The sequence below is a fragment of the Excalfactoria chinensis genome, chromosome 1, assembly GCF_039878825.1.
Source record: "Excalfactoria chinensis isolate bCotChi1 chromosome 1, bCotChi1.hap2, whole genome shotgun sequence".
Classification (NCBI taxonomy): domain Eukaryota; kingdom Metazoa; phylum Chordata; class Aves; order Galliformes; family Phasianidae; genus Excalfactoria; species Excalfactoria chinensis.
In genome coordinates this window covers 162,160,736-162,182,407 of record NC_092825.1, presented here as the reverse complement: position 1 = coordinate 162,182,407, position 21,672 = coordinate 162,160,736, and the positions used below count along the sequence as shown (strand labels likewise).

The window sequence follows — 21,672 nt, the reverse complement described above, 5'->3', positions numbered from 1 at the left end:
AATACAATGACTGTATCTGATGATATGCAGTATTTGCTCTGTCATTGGTACAGAAGTCTTTTACCACTTATATCTTTTGTCAGACAAGATCTATTTTGGCTTGCGCTTTTTGATTGCAATAAATATTCCGTAAGTAATAATCTGTAATTTTTGTAATGTTACTTATGTACTTAATGTTACAAAATTTCTGTTCTTCATATTACCACTGAGAAATGTGTATGTTTCCAATGTACTACATTTTTCTCTCTTTTGTCAAAACATTGTCATAAGTCCAGACTCTGAAAAGAATTGGTTTTCATTTTTAAAATGTCTTACAGAAGATAGAATAGAGCTAATTCTTGAAATTACAGATCATCCATTCCTTCTATTTTACATGCAGTTTCCCAGGATTACAAAGACGATGGATTCTCTGGCATCCTTCCAGTTCTGTGACCCACCTCTTTTTCCAAGCAACTTTTTCCCCATCCCCCATGCCTGCAGGCTTGTTCCTCTTCATTAACATATTCAAACTTAATCTCTTCCATCTGGCAGCCCATCCTCTGTGCTGAAGTCAGAGGATCTTTTATGGACATGTGTACTGCTGCTGTCCTCTGTACTGCTCTGTCCTCTGCAGCCTCTAGCTGCTGTAGAAAGAGGTAACACCGCAATTGTAGCATCCAGTCTGAACTTGAGGGTTCCCATGGAACAGCATGAGGAAGGACAGGAATTCACAGCCATGAAGCTGCTGTTACAGATGTTGGCTGCACGCAGAGTGGATGAAGGCTTAACTGATTATAACACCTAAGATTCATAACTGAAAAATAAAACATAACTTTCCCATATTCCTCTTCAGAGCTGACAATATAAGACTTAATGAAAAATCTTTTCAGAAGTTGTCTTGAGCAATTCTGAGCTACCAAAACATTCTGAAAGACAGAAATAACTTAACTTTACACTGCAGATTGGCTTGATATTCCCCTAGTCTGTTTTAGAGGCACAGAGCTGCACAGTTTCTCTTCTAAGAGGGTTACATATGGGACTATCTGAAATGATTTAACCTGTCTCGATAATATTTGTCTCAAAATATATGGAAGGTTTGTATGAAATAGCAGAAGACAGTATTACACAGAATTCTCAACAAGGCCGACTTTTAGAGCAACCTGACCTTGGAATAGCAGGTATTTTTTAACAACTTTGTTCTTGACATGGACAGTAGGATCAAAAGTGCACCCTCGACATGTTTGTGGATTGCACCAAACTGTATGGTGCAGTGGACATGATAGAGGGAAGGAGTGTGACCTTAATAGCCTTAAGAAGTGGGCCTGTGTGAACTTCCTGAAGTTCAACAGGGCCAAGAATAAGACCCTGTACCTGGGTCAGTGCAATCCCAGACATGAATATAGGCTGTGCAGTGAGTGAATTGAGAGCAGACTTGAGGTGAAGGACGTGACAGTGCTGGTGAATGGAAAATCTCAACGTGAATCAACAGTGTGCACTTGTAAACCAGAAAACCAACAGTACTGTGGGCTGCATTAAAAGAGGGATGGACAACAGGGCAAGGGAGGTGACTGTCCCCCTCTGCTTTGCCATCATGAGGCCTCATCTGCCATGCTGTGTCCAGATCTGGGGTCTCCAGCACAAGAAATGTGTGGAGTGGGCCCAGGGGAAGCCTTGAGAATGATCAGCGGCCTGGAACACTCCTATGATGAAAGGCTGAGAGATCTGGGCTTGTTCAATCTGGAGAAGAGAAAGCAACAGGGAAATCTCACTGTGGCTTTCCAGTACCCACAGTGGACCTACGTACAAGCTGGGTAGGGACCCTTTATCAAGGAATGTAGTGAAAGAGGAGAGATTTAGATTAGATGTAAGGAAGAAATTCTTCAGTATGAGGGCAGTCAGGCACTGGCATAGGCTGCCCAGAGAAGCAGTGGATGCCCCACAAGTATTCAAGGATAGGCCTGATGGGGCTTTGTGCAACATGATTTAGTGGAAGGTGTCCCTGACATGGGCAAGATTGGAGCTAGGTCCATTCCAATCCAAACCATTCTTTCCATAGTGGCTGTCTAGGGTAGCATAAAACCACTTTGCCTTTTCAACTCATGCTGGCCTTTAATAAGATCAAATGCTGCATAAAAGAGGAGAATATACACAGTGAACTGCTCAGCAGACACAAATGGTGATAGTGGAAGCAAAATAGTTTGTGATCCCTCAATAACTGTATTAAAATAGGGCTTATTCCATTATAATGTGTGTAATTATATGCCTGTATTAACTATATATATGAAATACCACATCTGAAATTTTGGATTACATTTTTAATGTGTATTCTTTTGCTTCGTAAGTAACTGTGTCAATAGGTTCATACCAGCCCCTGTTGTGATGAAGCTGATAAAGGTTTATATTAGATTATGCTATTGTTTGTAAGGAAATTATCTTTACAGACTGAAGTGACTGGATCTCTTTGGTCACATATTTTAAAATGCATTTTAAATAACTTTATTTAAAGAGATACAGGGATATTTGATTTTGGAAGTATATAGAAGTAGCTCACAAATAATGCCATGAACTTTTAGTTCTTAAAAGCTAGAAAAATAAGATCATTGCTTAATATGTACATTTTCATTAGAACAAGCCTGATTTGAGATGTCACTTACCTACTACTTTAAGACACGGGGGAAGTAATGAGAAATTAATTGTAATCTAGTCAGCTGTGGGGAAAACGCTTGTTAGTAATAGATACGTTAATAAGAAAAGTAAAGCTTATTGAAGTATCATACTTTTCACAGAACTAAATTACTAAAATGACACAATGTAGTCACCTCACTTCCAGGAAAAGTGGATTGTAGCAGGAGGGACAATGTGCAGACATTCCCACTTCTAGGACTGACTTGCGTCTAGTACTTTAGATAGAGAAGTTCTGCTTGATTTACAGCCATCACTTAAAGCTACTACCTAGATTCCTGGGGAAAAAAAAAAAAAAAAAAAAAAAAAAAAAGTTAATTCCTGGATAATGTGCACAGTATTTTACAGTATTTTAACATATAGGAGCTAAACAACTTAATTTGTTCTGGAATTTAAAACCTTTTTTTCAGTTTTAGGCTAAAGTTTGTGACTGCAGTCTTCTGCTTGATTGTATTTTTAATCTAATCCAAGGAAAAATGTAATAATATATATATTTTAATAAAATCCCATTAGTCTGTCAGTAATATTAGTGGCATAAATCAGCCATTCAATATTTTTTAATCTATGATTTCTTGCAAGAAACAAAATAAGAAGAAAAGGTCTTGCCACTTCATTAAAGATGCTTCTCAAATAGTCAAGTGTAAATCTGAGGGTAATTGTTTAAGATTCAGAAACCTTTCTATCTGCAGTTCAGATTCTGTGAACCCAAGACCTCTTTGCAGAGTGTTACTTGACCATTCAGTAACATTACAGTGTTTAATTCCAAGTTCTGTGTTTGAGTAACTCAGAATCTGCCATTGCTCCAGGATTTGTCCAGTCCTGTTTTATCATGTGATGTTTTGTTGTTTTGTTTGTTGTTTGTTTGTTGGTTTTTTTTGTTTTGTTTTGTTTTGTTGTTGTTGTTGTTGTTTTTTGCATTAAAGAGAAGTTAGAGAACTACAAGCAAGCACTATCTTACTGTTACTGATTTTATTATGCTTAATTCTTATATCAAGGCAATACATATTTGAATTCTGAATGTGTAATCATAGAATATGAACATGTCATTGATAGGCTTTTTGTGATAGGCTTGCATGCAAAAAAATAAGATTTGCAAAGCACTTTGAATAACAGTGTATGAAGTACATTATGCACTCTTACTGATGAGACAGTTTTGCACTGTAGGATTGTTTCAGCATACATTATCCCAGGAGCAGCTCAGTGGAAATTTTACACTGTAGCTTAAAAGTAATGTTGTAGGGTTCTTTTGGCGGCAGGAGCCTGTAAGCTAGGAATTAACAGGAGATGGAGAAGAAAAGTGAGCTCTTTAGCAAGCATGGCTATAGGTGCCATACTCCACCATATACTTAACTGTGTTCATCATATTTTTGTTGATTTGTTATTAAGAAAAATATTTGGTAGCAAAACCTGGACCACCCCAAGACAATTTCACCATCACCAAGTCCTGCTAGATTGTTAAACGCTATGTGGGTGTTTTCTCTTAGGAGAGAAAAAACTTTAGAAGGGGTCAGATGAAAGCATCCTAAGCTTTGTTATTACTGCATGGAGTTTGTTCACATATGCAGTGTCTACATACAAAGACTTTGTGCCATTCACGTGAGTTCTGTTTCCTAAATATTCCAGTGTTCTCAAGCCTCATCTTCTTAATCTTTTAAAGTTGAAAAACGATCTGAAACTTTAATAAAACTTTTGTAAATCCTAAAAACTCCAAAGTAAATATCTTTAAACTAGAGAATGAAAAGACATTATTTCCCTGAAGGAAAGTGCCAAGGAAGACAAGTAGGGAGATGGAAATTCATTAAGATCACTACTGTTTAAAATAAATTTGTTGCATTATTTTCCTCTTGTTCCTCTTTTCATGTATCTTCTCCATACAATCTTCATGAAGAATGTTTCCATCTTTTAATTTGTACTTTTAGAATGGATTACATAAGAATCTTGGTTGGATTATGCACACTTTTGCATAATGGTCCAACTGCATTCATTTTAACAAAAATGCACTACTAACATGCTAGTGCCTGATGCCCTGAGTTGCTCTGTATCCTTATCCCCCACTGCATCTGGCTGCAGGTTGACAGTGATTGAGAGCTGCAGCCCTGGGTTAATAACATTGTGAGATATGTTTTTGAAGACATAGCTTCTCCTGTAGGGAAAAACTTCAGCTGTGTTTTAAAAAGATGGGTAATTTATGATTAAAAATATGATTTGAGTCCTATAATTTCAAAATTTTTATTTTGGATCATTAATAAGTATTTCAGATGTCAAGCCTGGATTAACTAATAATCCTTTTTGAATCACAGCAAATAAATATTCTTTGAAAATTTTGTCATGTCACTTATAACTTCATTAAAGTAGCAACCTTAAATCTGTTACTTGCAGCTGAGAATATGCAGTTTCTTTCAGACTGAATAATGAAAGAATTACCAGATTAAACACAGAGCAAATTTAAGAATATACGTATTCTCAGTCTTTGAGTATTTCTTTATTTAATAAAAGGTTTCAAATTCTTACATAACCGTGTCATTTTTATGATACAACTTAACAGTATTTTTTAATGAATAAGTACAGTTTCAAAGATCAGATTTTTACACAGGAAAAAAAAAAAAATCATTAACATCTTTACTCCAAAAAGGGAATGTTTCTCACATTCCACAATGACTTTATGACTGTCCTTCATATTGTGAGTTTGACATAAAGGCTTGAACTTGAAAAGATTTTAAACTACGTTTTTGAAATCACAGGGTAGCTGTATGCCCTTTTTTTTCTTTTTTTTTTTTTTTTTTTTTTTTTTCATTCATGTAATGTAAGAGTCAAACAGACTTAGCAGTCACGCAGTCACAATAAGTGCTCACTGGAGGACGAGAAAGAATGAACTGATACGTCAGGCTAACAGAACATCTGTGAGCAAAACTGTACTGCAGAATGCAACAATGTAGGCTATCTTACCTAGAAAGATGCTCTGAATTGCTGCTACTGGATTAGCAGCTCTCACTGAACTCCCAAAGATGCCATCTCAGTGCTTGTACGTAAGCAAAATAATGTCTGTTCCACAAGGCAGCATTAAGAGTAAGACCTTCAAGTGGAAGACATTATTGAGGATGAAAAAAAATAAAAAATAAAAAAATAAAAAGTTACAGATAAAAAATAATTTTAAAAATTAATTAAATTTAAGTAAAGAAAAAAATTACAGATAATTAACTAAAAAATGATGATGTGCTTCTTCTGAAAATATGAATGGCTAAAAGGTATGCTGCTGCATCCACTCCCCTTGTGCCCTGCCCTCCAGAACTGAGCCAGACCTCATGACAGTGGTTAGTAAAGTTGGATGTGAACACATGAAAGTGTGAAAGAAGTGGTTAAGTGGACTGCAAAAACTGAAAAGATCTGTTCTACATTATTCTGCATTCTACATATTTATTCACTTCATCTGGAAATTGCTACAACTTCATAGCCTTAGTTAAGACTGTAAAACAATGACCTAACTCACACCTGTGAAAATCCAGCTGAAAAGGAGAGCGAAAACTGTGAAGTTTTGTTTTGTTTCTTTTGTTTTCCAGCTGCTTTTTTGTCCTCCAAGGTGCTATGGATAAATTCAATAGCACTGGTTTAAAACAGTGATTCTCTAATTACAGTCTTGCAATGTTGTGATCTTCAGAGTTGTGTGTACAGTGTGTTCAACTACCATTTTGAATGTCAAGGTGAAGCCAGAAACACTTTGGGTGTTTGATAGTGATCCAACAAGTTCTTTACATTTTGGCTTAAAATACAACTTTGTCTGAATATCCCACAGCATTATTACAAAACTGAGATATTGGGAGATCTTTGTGTTGATAAGGTCAAGAAGTTGTCTAGAAGTGGAGTTGGTCATTTCTGCAGAGGTGAAGTTAAATACCAGATGATTACACATACATGTTTTGAGTTGAATATAGGTTAACACTAGCTTAAATAATTCTATAGAGCTTTAATATTGCTTTTGAATGTGAAAAGGCAATGTAACGCAAAGATGGCCATGGTTGTTAATGGCTTGTATTAGCTGGAAGCTATAAAATCATCCTAGTACTCTGTTAGTGCTGGAATAATAATTTACCAAGACAATTACCACATGGTGGAATTTTTTGCTGCTCTAATTCAGTGTTATTAATAATGAATAAAATTGCAATTTTCTCAGGTTGCTAGGGGCAGTGGGGAATTATTTCAATGAATATTTCAGCACATTAGTTTAATCATAGTTCCACAAAATTCAAGTGGGCAATATTTTATACTTCTAAGTTCAGTCTGCTAAGGGACCATAGTCATTAAATTGCAAACTATTTGCACTGAAGTCCATTCTATGATTTACAAGCCTTGTTAAAAACACTGTAAAAGAAAGCAAGCTGTGCCATTAATACTTGTAATTTGATGCTGCATTTGTTAATGGGCTCAGTGTGATTAATGCTTTTAGCAGCAGGCAGAACATTCTGAGGCAGGCAGTGCTGAGGTTTATAATACATAAATGCATGTAAAGAAATGTTAGAATATTGTAAGTTTTAGTAGTATATGTTTTTACAAGATTATATTCCTGAAACAGAAAATCAGCAGTGAAATTATAGTATGTAAATATGGCTCAAGCTGTGGTAGGTGCTGATGTGTGTGTTCTTTATTTCATAGCCAACTGCATGACTTCTGGCGCTTGGATTACTGGGAAGACGATCTGCGCCGGCGGAGGCGATTTGTTCGCAATGCTTTTGGGTCTACTCATTCTGATGCTCTTCTGAAAGCTGCTGTGGAATATGGTCAGTACTAATTCCTGCTTAAAAATATATCTTAACGTTTTCTTCATGTCCACAAATCCCTGAGAATTCTGTCCCTTCTTTTATAAGGATAGTGCCATTTCCTAGAACAACATTTTCTTAGAAAAGGAATTCTTTCAATTCTCATACTTCAGTGAACCAGAAGATGTGAGCTTGTGAGCTGTTAAATTTTCTAATCCCCAAGAGGTTCACATGGCATTCCCAGACACTAATTTTGAGACACTGGTAAAAGTAACCAAACTTGTCTCTCCCAAGTGACAGAATGAAACTGTTAGGCCATCAAACTAATGTGTCATAACAGTTCCACTGGAGACCTCTCATGAATAAGGGCTTAACTGCTTTTAAAATGTATCAGATGTTTTTATCTTGGCGTGAATACTCTCAAGACAAAAATATACTTTTTCTGCAAATCGTGAAATACATAACAGATGATTGTTTAAAAATGTGTATTTTGAGGATGCTTGTGATGGAATACATTGCTGGACTCATAGAATATGCAGTCTTAGAATTTAAGAATCAGATGATGATAGATTTTTGTGGAGAGATAGCTGGAGTGAGAAAGAGGACCAAGAAACACTCTTAGAAATTCCCTTACAACATCTAAATTTTCATTGTTTTAATGCCTTCTGTTCAGCAAACTGAACCTGAGTGCTCCAAAGAACTGAAGTGCGTTTACATCTCAGGCTTAAGCTGTGTAGATCTCTAATTTATCAAAGATGGGGGATGTTTTTAAGAATACTAAGATGCTTCTCTGTCATTTTCCTTTAATTAGTAGTACTGGAAAATAATAATAATAACAATAATAATAACCGTACTATTCTATAGCATTTTGCAGTAAAATTTACATCATAAATGAAAAACTGATGAAATGGGAGTATTTTGCCCAAAGAAAGTTAAGTCTTTCAGTTGATATGCATCCAAGGGCTAATGGGGCCAGAGTTTCTGAATATGATAGATCTAAAGCTAACCCTACACATTTTATCAGCTTTGCAGGTTGCTGAAGCAAATAGTGGAGATTCAAAGAAGATTAAACATATGAATAACTGTGTGTGCAGTTATACTAGCTAGTGTAATTTAATACTTATTTTAATGTAAAGGTTATCATGTGCAGAACTTCAAGACATAAACTGTTCAGCAATTGAATTAAGGAAGTCAGTTTCCCTAAAAGTACACTTGCATCATACACATTTGACAACAGGTTATTTTATCCACAGCCTTCCAAAATGTCAAAATAGAGATCTTATCAGAAGCAGATGCAAAAGTGCTAATTTCTGTGTTGCTTTTGTAAGAGAAATAATCATCAAAACTATATATGAACTTTCTGCACTATTCAGGCATAAAAACTCTTTAAAAATACTGTTACTGCTTATTAGTTTTAGTTTTAGATATCAGACTAGCATTAAAACAGAAAGAAATCTGACTTAGATGCTATCATGAAGTTTTAAGCCTTCATACTGTCCACCTTCCATTTACACAGGCAGCCTTTTTACTTGCCTTTATAGTAGGAATATTTTATCATTGGGACCAGATTGCACTCAGAAGATGCTGGAAGTGTTTTTTTCTTTTGCTTTGTTTTGTTTTATGGAAGCTATAATATGAATTGCACTTTAATGGTTTCCACATATTGCAAAGACAGACTCTGTTAAAGTAGTTTTTGTGTTCTGGTATTTCAGTGGAGGTGACAGCTGTCCATTACAGTAGAGTTAGCCTGCCAGATAAACCTATATCCAAAAGAAACAGAGAAGTTGAAAGAGTTATTGTTTCTTACCACATTATTTCTATGTAGTTTCCCACTACTTACCTGCCATTGCATTCAACATACAGGAAAAGTACAAGCTCAGGTATTTTTGGAAGTAGTATGCGTCAAACATAGTGATTGCATTGAAGTTTCAAGAACAAAAGTTTCAGGAGAATTCAAGTAAAAAATTCCAAGTTTAAATTTTCTTGTATTTATCAAAATTAACTTGGAATTCTGAAGCAGCAGCAGGCTTTGAAGATGTAATTCATGGATTCTATGTACATGTACTTACTTTTCAGAGGCTAAGGCTTTGGATTTTAATACTGAAACTTTTAGCTGACCTTTCTCTGTAAGAAAACATCCTTAACATTGATGTTATTTTTATGCCTCTTGGTGTTACTAATGAGTTGAATAATTTATGAGGTTGTCATGTGAAAAGGATTTGGTGCAGTTTGATGTACTTTTAGCCTCTGGTGTTGGAATGTGATTAATAAAGAGCTGGAGGCACATTTTTATTTTATTTTTTTTCCGTAGGGCTTAACTTTCATTGTAATTTTTTATTAGCTTTGTTTTGATAATTTTGTTTGGAACAGTTCGATAGTGAAGTGCCCCCAGCTTCCACAGCTAAGCTTGATATCAGAATACAGAAAGAGTTTAAAGCATTTTTATAAATTGTTTTGCATCATTTTCCAGCAGTAGATTTTTTTTCCTGGCCTCAAAGTGTTTGTTTGTGGGAAATAAACTATTCATCAAAGCAACATTTGTTGGGCTTTTGTTATATTAATAGCAGTTTTTCATCTTGACTGATACCTCTAGTACAAGAAAATCTATTTTGAGCATCAATAAAATGGTGGAAACATAAGTTTTTGTTATCTACATTGACTGTCAGTTATCATTTAGGAATTTGTGCATAAATATTGCAGTAGAGGAATGTATAGTCAAAGCCTAAGTCAGCAAGCTCCTCCATATCTACGATCAAAGGCATCAGCTTAAATAGGTCTGATCAGGCATTGCAGAAGAGGGCAGGCAGTTTCAGCTGAGCAAAAATCACAGAGCAAAGATGACAAAATTAATCAATCATTTATTTGGCAATAAATAATTAGATATGCTGAGGACTGCAGATGAGAGAATTTCCAGATTCCTTGGAGATGTGCCTGCTTAACACCTGATATATCTAAGTTTGTACAGGCATCAAGATGACCTTGATAAACAAAAAAGTGCTCTACAGCTACTCTAGTACTAAGTCGGTGTTGATTCTGGATTTATGGATAATGTGATTATATAACGCAGTCAACAAGGAATAGAAAATTCTTGGAAATGAAACCCATGTCTGTAATTTATATGTTTGCTTTAGAAAAGAAATAACAAATACTAAATTATGTCTTGAAGGGCTTTAAAATGAAGTGCTAAATTTGGCTGATAAGTGACTTCTTACTGTAGGAAGCATTATCTGTTATCTGCTATATGGCAGTAATATTTTCAAAAAAATTCTGCTACAAGGCATGTGGGTAAAGCTTCTATGTACTTAACTACAGGTTGTTTCTTAGCAATCATGTGCATATCAGGTGTCTGTTTTTCATAAAATATAAATATTCATATGGGTGTGTGTATTTATATTTATAAGATTATATAGGTGTGCATGTGTATGTGTGCGTTCAAAGTACCTGGCAAGTAAAAACATTTCAAAACTGAACAATTTTTAACACATTCCTGTGGCTATATGCTTAGTTATCCTATGAGGCTGTGGCTTTACCAGAGTAATAGCAACATTTCCAGGAGATTCACTGGATAATTTTTCTGTTAGAATTAGTCTCTTCGGTTTCTAGCTATTATTTGATTTTAGCACTGGATTTTCATCCATTTCATAACTGGTTTTACAACCAGCTATGAAAACTCAAAACTCAAGCAGTTATTTCAGCACTGTTATCTGCTGTTATTTTTTGTTTTAGTTGCATTCTTACTTGAATAGATCCATAGATTCATTTCTACCTTTTGTGAAGCTAAAGAGATAGTACTTCCTGTAGTACCGATGTGCAACGTATAAACTGAGCTTTGGAACTAGTGGAAGGCTTTTAGAGTTTTAATTTTATAATGTCAGTGGATTTTAAACAGTTCTTATTTTAAGTGTACATGGAGTTTCAAAGTAATTTAACAAAAATTTAGTCAAAATTGGGGATTAAAAAGAAGGGGGGAAGAAAAGTTTGTGCAAGAGATTATAGACTCCTCTATTCCTCTTCCCCAAATTTTGCTACCAATAAATGCATAAAATATACAGACATGACCCAGTTCACAGTGATTCTGTTCATGTGGTGAAAGAACTGTCTCTTCCAGTTAATCACCTTAACAGTTTACAGTCACTGGATATTAGTGTAGATGAGACACTGCTGTACAACTGTGGACAGTGAAATAGAGTAACATTCCACAGAGGTCAGTTTAAGAGCAAAGTAGTGTATTTATTACCTTTGGTCCTTCGGCCTTTGAAGACTATGTTCCATAGAACATTTTCAAGTAGAAGGGTCCAAGAAAAGACACATTTTCTTGTTTGCATTGGATACATGAACATGAGTAACTCAGTGTCCATGTTCTAAACGTAGATATGTAAGATGGTCAAACTGGTCAACTATTTCTAGTCTCTGTGATCAGGAATATTTGGCCTGTTGAACTGATTATCATGACAGATAAAAAGACACATTTATAATGTAGTATGTGATACATACTGGTTTTGAAACAAGGCTACAGATATAGTTGAGATAAGCATTACAGTGATTGATTTTGAACTTGCATATTTTAAGTTACACATTCCGTAATATAATGGACATTTAATTAGCAACCTTATTTCAAGAGGAGTTCTAACTTAAGAAAACTGTATCATGCTTCTTCTGGCAGTTGTCATCACTGTTCTGTTTCAATAAATGCTGTATATGCTTATCGTCAGAAACGTGGCTTGATTATACAAACAGAGTTAAAGAGCATCAACTTCTGAAGTCTGAAATGTTCAAATCTGAAGTCTACATTCATGAAATCAGCTGGAGTCCAACAGATTTTCAAAGAATTGTAGTCAGGATTCCTTCAGGCTGCTGAAGGACTTATATTCCTAGAGCAGTTAGCTTCAAACAGGTGCTACCCTAAAGGGTGTTTGGACTCCCTGCTATGGAACTGAGAGACTGAAATCCATAGGAACTTCTACTCAGACCAAGGCTGTCATCAGAACGGGAATCTGGCTGTCCCTTGGGCCCTAAATCAATATTAAATTTTTGAGGATCCTCAATATCAAAGGAAACTGTATTAAGATGTTTCAAGGGCTGTAACTCTGAAGTGGCCTCTCAGTGCTGAGAAGTCCAGTGCAGCTGATTCCCACAGTTCCCGACATCCATCTCCTCAACTGCTGGGCTCCCCATGTTCTGCAATTAGTGGTAGGACAAGAGGGAGAATATGCCTATTTATGGCATATATGTTGGACTCTCTCCAATACATCCTTGTCTCTTTTGCACTAGGGCACTACGGGTCCCAAAACCGAACACAGCACTCCATATTTGTCTTCACCAGTCACCAGTACTGAACAGAGGGAAAGAATCACCTATCTTTTCCTGCTGGCAATATTTTGCCTAATGCAGGAAATAAATAAATAAATAAATAAATAAATAAATAAATAAATAAATAAATGAAAATCCTTCTTAGCAGCATGAGCACATTTCTGACTCATGTTCAACTTGGTGTCTACCAGGGCTACATTCCAGCTGGATGCCCCTGGCATGTCGTGGTGCCTGGGACTGTTCCTCCTCTTGTGCAGGATTCTGCACTTTTTCTTGCTGAACTGCAGGAGACTCCTGTCATCCCATTTCTCAAGACTGTTGAGGTTCCTCTGGATGGATGACAGCACAACCTTCTGGTGTACAGTACTGAAATTGAATATATTATGAGTACTTGAGTTGCTAAAATATTTCCGATAGGTTTTTGTTTCATTTTGTTTTTACTTATTTAGCACACTATCCCACGCTGCCCAGAAAATTAGTCACACACACGGTATTATAAAATACTTCACTCTGGAGAAATGTGGGAGATGACCCCTATCTCAGATAACTTCAAGACTAATATTGAGTAATGTCATATGTATGAATGTAAAAGAGAAATTAAAGAAAATAGAAACCACTAACTAAAAGTTAAACTACTTTCATTCACCCCATACATACCCACTTTATTTTAGCCTGTGAGTGAACACAAGTTGGCAGGCAGTTTTGTGTAGTTTTAAGAAATGCCATCTATTTTGTAGGCAGAAATCACATGTGTTGCTTGATGTAACGTGGTAAGCATTTTAAGAATATTTATGCAGTCATTAAATTAATCCATAACAATGCTTCCATGTGTCATCAAGTAAGTCTCCTTTGTTCTTTACTCTAAATGTGGTCATGCTGCCACATGACACAAATGTGTAAGCCATTCTGCTTCACATGGAGCACCATTTTCTTTCTGTTTTCTCTGGCTCTTTTTGTCTCCATTAGCTTAATTACCAGCCAAGTACTACTTGTAAGACAAGGTGCCCCATATTAGATGTATGATTTAATATTAAGAAAATTATATTGAATGTTGAAATCAATAATATTCTTGATTATCTCTTTCACCTAAAATGATAATCTTATTGCATAACTTTCTTTCAGTACATGAAATAAATTCCCCATCTGATTGTAAAATCTCCGATACACTCTGGATGAGTTTAAGTGTAGCTGAAGGAATCACAAAAAAATATCTGTTTTTGTTTTTGTTTTGTTTTGTGTTTTTTTAGGTATTGCAATTTAAGATTGGCTTTGACAGCCTTATAATTGTAGCCCAACAGTGCCATCCACTGCTTCACCAAATAAACTTCCAAATATTTCATTCTCACAGGGTTTTAGGGAAAATATGACCTAGTAATTGTGTTTTGCTAAAATTTTACGTAGTAGTTGTCAGCTATGGATGAAAATAAAATACTGTTTAAAGAAGACTGTCCAAGAGTAAGAGCATTCATTAGAGATTACTCTAAGAGGTTATTACAATTAGATTAATTAGATTATTAACTGTGATAATAACTTCATCTAAAATACTAGGTTTAATTTGGTCTTTCTAGCACTTCATATTCCTGTCAAAGGGCATAAATTTATTCTCATTAAATATATATAATATTATGATGATCTTCACCTCAAGGTGTAACCTGTAGTGAAATTTGCTTAGTTAGAGTACTGGACACTACTGTTTTTATCAGTATCTATCTGAGCTTCTACTGTCTGACTACTTAATGGAAAATGAGTTTCAACTCCATCTTATTTATCTGGTTTCTGTTATCTGCCACATCTAGCACAGGAATTTTCGTAACACCTTTGTAGTAAGTCTTTTTTTCTGATTTTCTCAGATCTTGAATGTCAATATATTCAAAATATTCAAGCCTTTGGAAGATCCAAACAGCATGTGAAAAATTTCTTCCCCCAAAAACCTCTGCATTGGATTCAAATGCCTTTCCTTGGAAGTTTCAGGTTATCTGGCATGACGTGGAATTTAGCAGCTATTACAAATCTGAGCTAATAGATTCCACCACTGAACTTTTTGACTTTTTACTAGAAATTACTGTAATTTTGTTTCTTCCTTAAGATTGCCTCTGAAGACCTGTGGCTCTTATTTGATTACTGAAGTAATCAAATGGCCTGGAGAAACCATTCCCAAGACTCTGATATCACAGTCTCTGCTAGTTTTAGAATTCTAATGGACTGCATATTTTTCCTCTTCACCATTATATTTAAATGTGAAAAGAACAGTTTGTATCAGTCTGTACTGCTGAATAAGATTTACTTACCAAAACCAGTAAATTACTCTGATGCAAAATGTTTTCCAACCCATGTGAAGCAATTATTTGTCCTATTAATTCAGTTCTATTGCTAATTGACAAGGAAATAGAAGTTACTGACCCATGTGTATTCAGTGCATCTCATAGGAATATTTTGGAAGAACATGCAGTTAATGGAAGTCTAATAATAGTCCTTCAGGACAGCTTTAATAGCTGAGTGAGTGTAACTCCTCAGACTCAGATTTTACCATGTGTTTTTCTTACTTCCAATTTTCTATGCTTGAAGACTCCGTATCTATGAGCAAACACTTGAAACCTCCTTTGATTATATTTGAAACACAGAAAGTACCATTCTTATATTGTTTTTCTCCACTCTTTGTTCTTCATCTCTTCTTGACTGCAGGAGTCCATTCTCTACTATGAATAAGGGGCAATTTGTAGCATTACTAGGAGAAAAATGATTTTAATAAAACCTTTAGTGGAGTAAAGAAGACAAAACTGCATTAACTGTGTCTCAAAATGCAAGATGAAGTTTCACTTCTGCTTCTAATGTGGAAGGCATTTTCTGAAGACACACAGGGAAGGTGACTAGGACAGAAATTCAAGCACATGGCCAAAGTCAAGGGCCATTAATTCAGCAGTGCTGCAACTATGCAGCCTAGAATCAGATCATGGTATAGACTTGGAACTTTTCCCTCCTGCTCTTTCACTCATGCCATCAGGAGCATGACAGGCTTTCAGGCAATGGATAAAAAGATATGTTGAAGTGATAGAGGTGGATCAATGTAGGTGATTCTTTGTTTTTCACAAAGTTTACAGAATAACTCTTTATAGATTACAAAAATAAAGGAAATCATTTCCAAAGGCAAATATTTTAATATGCCTGAGTGCTTTCACTCATCTTTTTATGTTACACTGCTTAAAATTTGCCACTGAAAATATATTCCTATCCTATCACATCCAAATTATCATGGAGGTTTGATGTAAATAGCAAGATCTGTACACAAGAAATAAAGATTTACATATGTGTGCTGGCAGTTCCATATCCATACATGCACAGTGAGTTCTTCAGTAGACCTTATTTCATGTGTTACTCATTTTATAGAATTACCTTTGGAACACACTCAAAAAGCACCAAAAGTGCAACAAACTGGAAGGTTTTGTGTTTCAGCATTGCTAAAGGTGCAGATATGGATGCAGAAACACCAGAAAGCGCTGTATTAAAAGCCAAATACATTGTGATGAAAGTTCTCAAATATAGCACTAAGCTGCATGTCAAGGAAGACACCTTGTTAAGAATTCTGCCAGCTAGCATATTGTAAGTTTGCAGTTATGTACTTACTTTTGTTTTTCATATCAAGTATGCTGAATTGTGATATAATTTTTTCTTATCCTTTGAGGAGGACTTTGGCCTCTTCTCCCAGGCAACAAACAGGACCTGAGGAAATGGCCTCAAGTTGTACCAGAACAGTATTAGATTAGGCAAAAGGAAAAACTTTTTCTCTCAGAGTGTGGTCAGGCACTGGAATGGCTGCTGAGGGAGGTGGTGGAATCACCGTACCTGGCAGTGTTCAAGAGGCGTCTGCATGAGGAGCTATGAGATATGGTTTAGTGGCTTGTGGTAGCAGTGGTGATGGGAAGACAGTTGGACTAGATGACCTTGTAGGTCCTTTCCAACCTTGTGATTCTATGATTCCGTGATTCTTGAGTGCCTAAAGAATCCTTGTATCCCTGTGCATTTATGTATAAAACTGAACATCATCTACAGTACACAAACTCTCTCATCTGAGAAAACCATGCATAATGCTTGAAGCATGTTTCCTTGGTGTCTCTTTTACCATATAATGCAAATCATTCAATCTTATGTCTTCAAAAAAGCTGATCGTGCTGTCAAATAGCACCTCATCTACACACTGAATATAAAACATTGAAAATTTGACACAAGAACAGCAATTTTGCAAGTATCCCCACAGTCACATGGAAGGTTTTTGCTTTCTGCCAGTGTTTGCAAAGCAGAATGAAAGACATCACAAATGCCACACTGCAGATTAATAGAAGATGAAATAAAACACTGATTTCCTTTTTCCTTTACTACTGGCTGCTGCTAAGATTTCTGTGAGTTAGCTTTCCTTGGTATACACACAGCCTTTCTATCCAGGACAACAATTACCATTTCCCTATTTCAGAGGCAAAATAATGAAAACCTGGCAGATGATCTCTGTGAGCTGTTTTGGTAACAGATCTTCAGACTCTGCTTTATCTCAGTGATATCTTTTGTACCACTACTGTGTCACTTTTATCTGCTTAAATGTATTCAAGAGCTTTTCTAGCTGCAGCTATTTTTGTTTTGAAAAAGTAGATAAATCCCATGTAAAATTCTGACCTCAATCAAGCAATTAGAAAAGTTTTTATTTTAATTTTGCATTTTAGGTTTAGGAATTAGGAGTTGATGTTGTTACAACAGCCTGGTCTAAATGGGATTGCTGTTTTTTTTTTTCTTCTGGGATATGGTTAAGATATAAGATATAGCTAAGAGTTAAACACAAGTACTCCAATGTTAGGGCCACACTGCTGTCTCACAAATGTGAATATCCTGTGGGTGCTGCCCTTTGTCTGATGTTGCTATAGGAATTGATCTACACAGAAATAGAAACATTTCCTCCCACCAGTTACTGTTGTTGCTGAAGTGAAAATGATGTATCCCAGTTCTAAAGATGTGGGAATCCATGTGAGGATGAAATGAAATTTGCACAGAAAAAATATATATATCAGATATCAGTGCAGCATACTGAACCCATCGGGATTGCACAGAAAAAGAGAAAGTAGTGAAGAATGAATCTACATATTCTAATAAGATTGTTTTGTGGACAAATTTATCACAAATTTAAAATGGGGACTGTCCTTTTAAGAAGAAATTTAAGAAGACACTGTACATAAACTGGAAATTTTGCGTGTGTAAAGATTGCATGAGATCTTTTTCTTTATGACTCAGAAGAGCAGGATTTCTTTTGAAATTATTACCATTCCAGAGAGCAAAGATCATTCCAGACATTTTGGCAAATGGTTACCTTGAAGCTTTTGAGTCTTCCTTCTGTACATAAGTAGTCTTAATAGAATTAAAATAACTGCTTTACTATGGGAATTCAGATACCTACTATAAAACTATTCTAAACTTACCTGCTACTTTTTCATTTCTTAGCTGTCTTATGTCTCTCTTTTGTGCCTGTTTCTAAAGAGCTAATCTTGTCTGGATCTAGTAGCAAAACCATAGGCAGTGAGGGACAAAAATGCCTTCTAGCAAAGACACAGTTGGCTGTGCTTTGGCCCAGAGAGGAAGAATTAAAAAATTAGAAGGCAGACCATAAATCTACAGATAAATCTTTTATCTTAAAAATCCTTGGGATTGGGCCAGTCTCAATGTCTTGGAAGCTCTAATTTTTAAATATTAGGTGAGGTTTAGAAATGTTGGTGTAGAATGCCCCAGCATAGGAGCTAAGATCAGGTTTCTCGCATGGCAGTGCACTGCTATCGAGCTGCCAGTGTGCACCAAGCATCTGTGTTTCTAAAGAGCACTTTGTTTCTCCCCAAGGCTTTCTCGCTGTTAGCTTTCTCTATTAGAATTTTTGTGAGCAGGAAGTGAAATTAAGGCTAGCATATGTGGGCACAATCCTGTAGTACAGGGTGTGCCTTTGTGGAAGGCTGAAAACTTTGATCCTGTCTTTGGGCTCTGCAAGCCGATAGGAGTCCGAACATGGCTTTTCCTGTAGAATGTGTGTGTGTTTAAAGTATTTTAAACTTGAAACTAATCTAAAACTTTCAAGACAAAATACAGGTCTGTATGTTAAGAGATTCCTTACTTTTCCTTTGTAAATTATCTTTAGGAAAAATTCTATTTCAAAAGGATGGAATGAATCATTTAACAGAATTATTTCACTGTTTCATTATTGTATCATGCATATTTAAATTCAATCCCCTTTTCCTTATTAATTATATTTTTCTTTTGAAACAGTTTGATTACCCTCTTCGGTGCCCTGTCTTAAGAAACCTTTGCTTACATGTGAATATTTTGAATTAATGATAAATGAAATCCCTTTTTTCCTGTCAAAACCAAGTTGTGAAAAAGCATTGCACAGCTTTGAAAATCAGTACACTCTATTAGCAGACCTGTCAATATAAAAAGTGCATTCCATTTCCACCTCTTGCTCTAATAACCTTTTCTGTGTTACTCAGAGGCAGTTCACATAATCAGAGTATATTGTCAGCTTACTGGAGTTGGGGAAGCATGAAATGAAAATCGCGTTAATATTGATCCAATTCTCTTACTTGCAAGTGTCCTTGATGTCCTTTCCACTGAGCAATAACTGTTGGTGTGATGTAGTTATTTTCCTGTCAGCTTATACTGTACTTTTGAAAAATGGTTGGAAATAGGAATATTTTATTGCTCTTAATTATTTTTCTTCTTTATCATTTGTGTCTGTTTAAGTGATCCACTGCACATCAGGAAATTTGGATTCTTTCTGCAATTTATCAAACTATGGTATCCACTGAGAGGCTACATTTCAAACTGACAGGGATTTGTAAAGGTCATCAGTCGTGAAATATGAATCCATTCTTGTGTGTACGAGTTACAGTGGCAAACTACATCTTAATCCAAATATAAACACCTGACTGGTTTAAGTTCCAGTGAGAAGGACTTCTAGCAGCAGTCAGACTGAGGACTGCCCTTCAGGAGTGTGAAAATACCTTGTAACATCTGCTCTGTCCCCCACTGGCTCCCTGTGGTCAGTACCAAACCAGTGCAGGTTCTTCCTTACATGCTTGGAACATCTGAAATCTCAAATATAATATAATATTAACAACATCTAAAAATTAATTTCATAACCCCTTCTGTCTGTAAAATAAAAATACAGTGACTGCTGAGCATGAGAGCGTGAGAGATTCATCTTTATTTTTACATAGGACCTTTTACACGACACTTTGACTTTAACCACAACTATTTGTAGTTAAAAAAGCCCTCAACCTCTTTTGAGAAGCACACTGAATTTCACCTTGCCCTTATTCTCAGTCAGTGTTAGTCCCACTTTTATGATGCAAATGTTTGAGAATTTATAAGAGGAAAATGTATACAGCAGTATTTATTTACAAATGACTCTCCAAAAGAAGGTTGTGTGATCTGATGTTAGGTATAAAAATTAAATAAGAGGGAAAAATGTTTGGAATATAAAAACGTGGTTTGCTTCTACTATCAGTAGGAAGGAATTTCCAAAGTAAATATATACAATTTTTAATTTCCACACAATTTTCATAGTTTTTGTCCCTCATCATTTCTTCAAAGATCTCTGATAATGAAAATATGATTTAAGATTCCTCTGGCTTTTATTAAATCTATTAAAACCAGTCCTCCTTTAATGAGAGTCACTTCTCCGATTCTCCAAGGAAACTAAATGATACGCCAGTCAAAGGCACCAGTTTGGGGAACACACTGCAATTTAAATCACGGCCCCAGAAGACACAGGTGGGGACAGTTTGTTGCGATGGTCACAGTGCTCTGCTCCTGCAGGGTTCCTGAGCAGGCGCAGATACCTGCCTCACTCTTCCCACCGAATGAACCAGCCCCATGAGGGCTGACTCTGAAGCCATGCAGAAAGGCACTGGGCCAGCAGGGGGGTGGTTACCGTGTCGTTATTTAATCTTGCTCGGTATTGTAGAGGTCAGTTTGCAGACTGCCAAGCAGCCACTCTCCATAACTGCAGCTGCTGTGAGGGCTCTACTGCCTAATCAAGTTAGTAAAGATTAGCAATGAAAGCAGGATTTTAAACTGTTATGATGTATAAAGCAGGAAGATGATCTCCTGAAATGCTTTATAGGTATTTCCAAGCAATAATCATATTGAATGAATAATAATAATAATAAAGAGATACATAGTAGTCTTGTGCTTTAATTCTGTATACACATCAGCTTACTGTTCCTGTAAAAGTTACCATTTGTACAACAAACAACAACAAAAAATTATCTTCCAAGAAAAACACTGTTGATAAATTACATTTTACCCATGATACAGTTTCATGGTTCACATCCTCGCCTATGAGGCAGTCTCCTGTAACTAGATCTGTATTCCTTTATTTAATAACATACTAAAAACTACCTTAGAAGATTAAAATTCTGCCACAAAAGCAGCTTTCTGCAGAGCAGTGTGTATCAGTGATCTGTAAGGAAGAAAAAGCAATTTTACCCATAAAAGTTTCTGAAGGGAACTAAGCTTCACAAAAACTGTACTTTAGATTCTATAAAAGAGAGTTTTTAATTAAATGCAGCATTTTACCATAAAGAGAACAGACTTTACTTATGTCAAAACTCCCCTTTAGAAGCCACATAAAACTGTAAAAGACAATATATGAAAAAGCTTTCTTAAAGAAAAGAAGAACACCATCCCATGAAGCAGATTTCCAGATGTTTGGGAACATTAGAATTTCCTGTCAGTATATTTAGGTAACATTAAAATGAGGTTAACTTTCCATTCTGCCATCTCTCTTCAAAGATCAAAGAGCGCTCACTGCATAAATTGCCTTATCGGTAATTCGTTGAAGTAAACTATGGAAACAACTTTATAAGAAGCAGTAGTCTCCTTTTGTTGGTTACACTATTACCAAGCAAACTTTTCTTAAAATTAA

At 35.8% G+C, this 21,672-nt stretch overlaps 1 protein-coding gene across 7 annotated transcripts in view; it reads left to right on the top strand.

The window, feature by feature from the left end:
- Positions 1-21,672, top strand: part of NBEA (neurobeachin) — a 449,426-nt gene that overhangs the window by 258,507 nt on the left and 169,247 nt on the right. For all 7 annotated transcript variants that reach the window (XM_072361559.1, XM_072361556.1, XM_072361557.1 and 4 more), the window contains one exon: positions 7,309-7,433. In XM_072361559.1, coding sequence (XP_072217660.1) covers positions 7,309-7,433 — 125 coding nt within the window. The remainder of the gene's footprint in view (positions 1-7,308; positions 7,434-21,672) is intronic.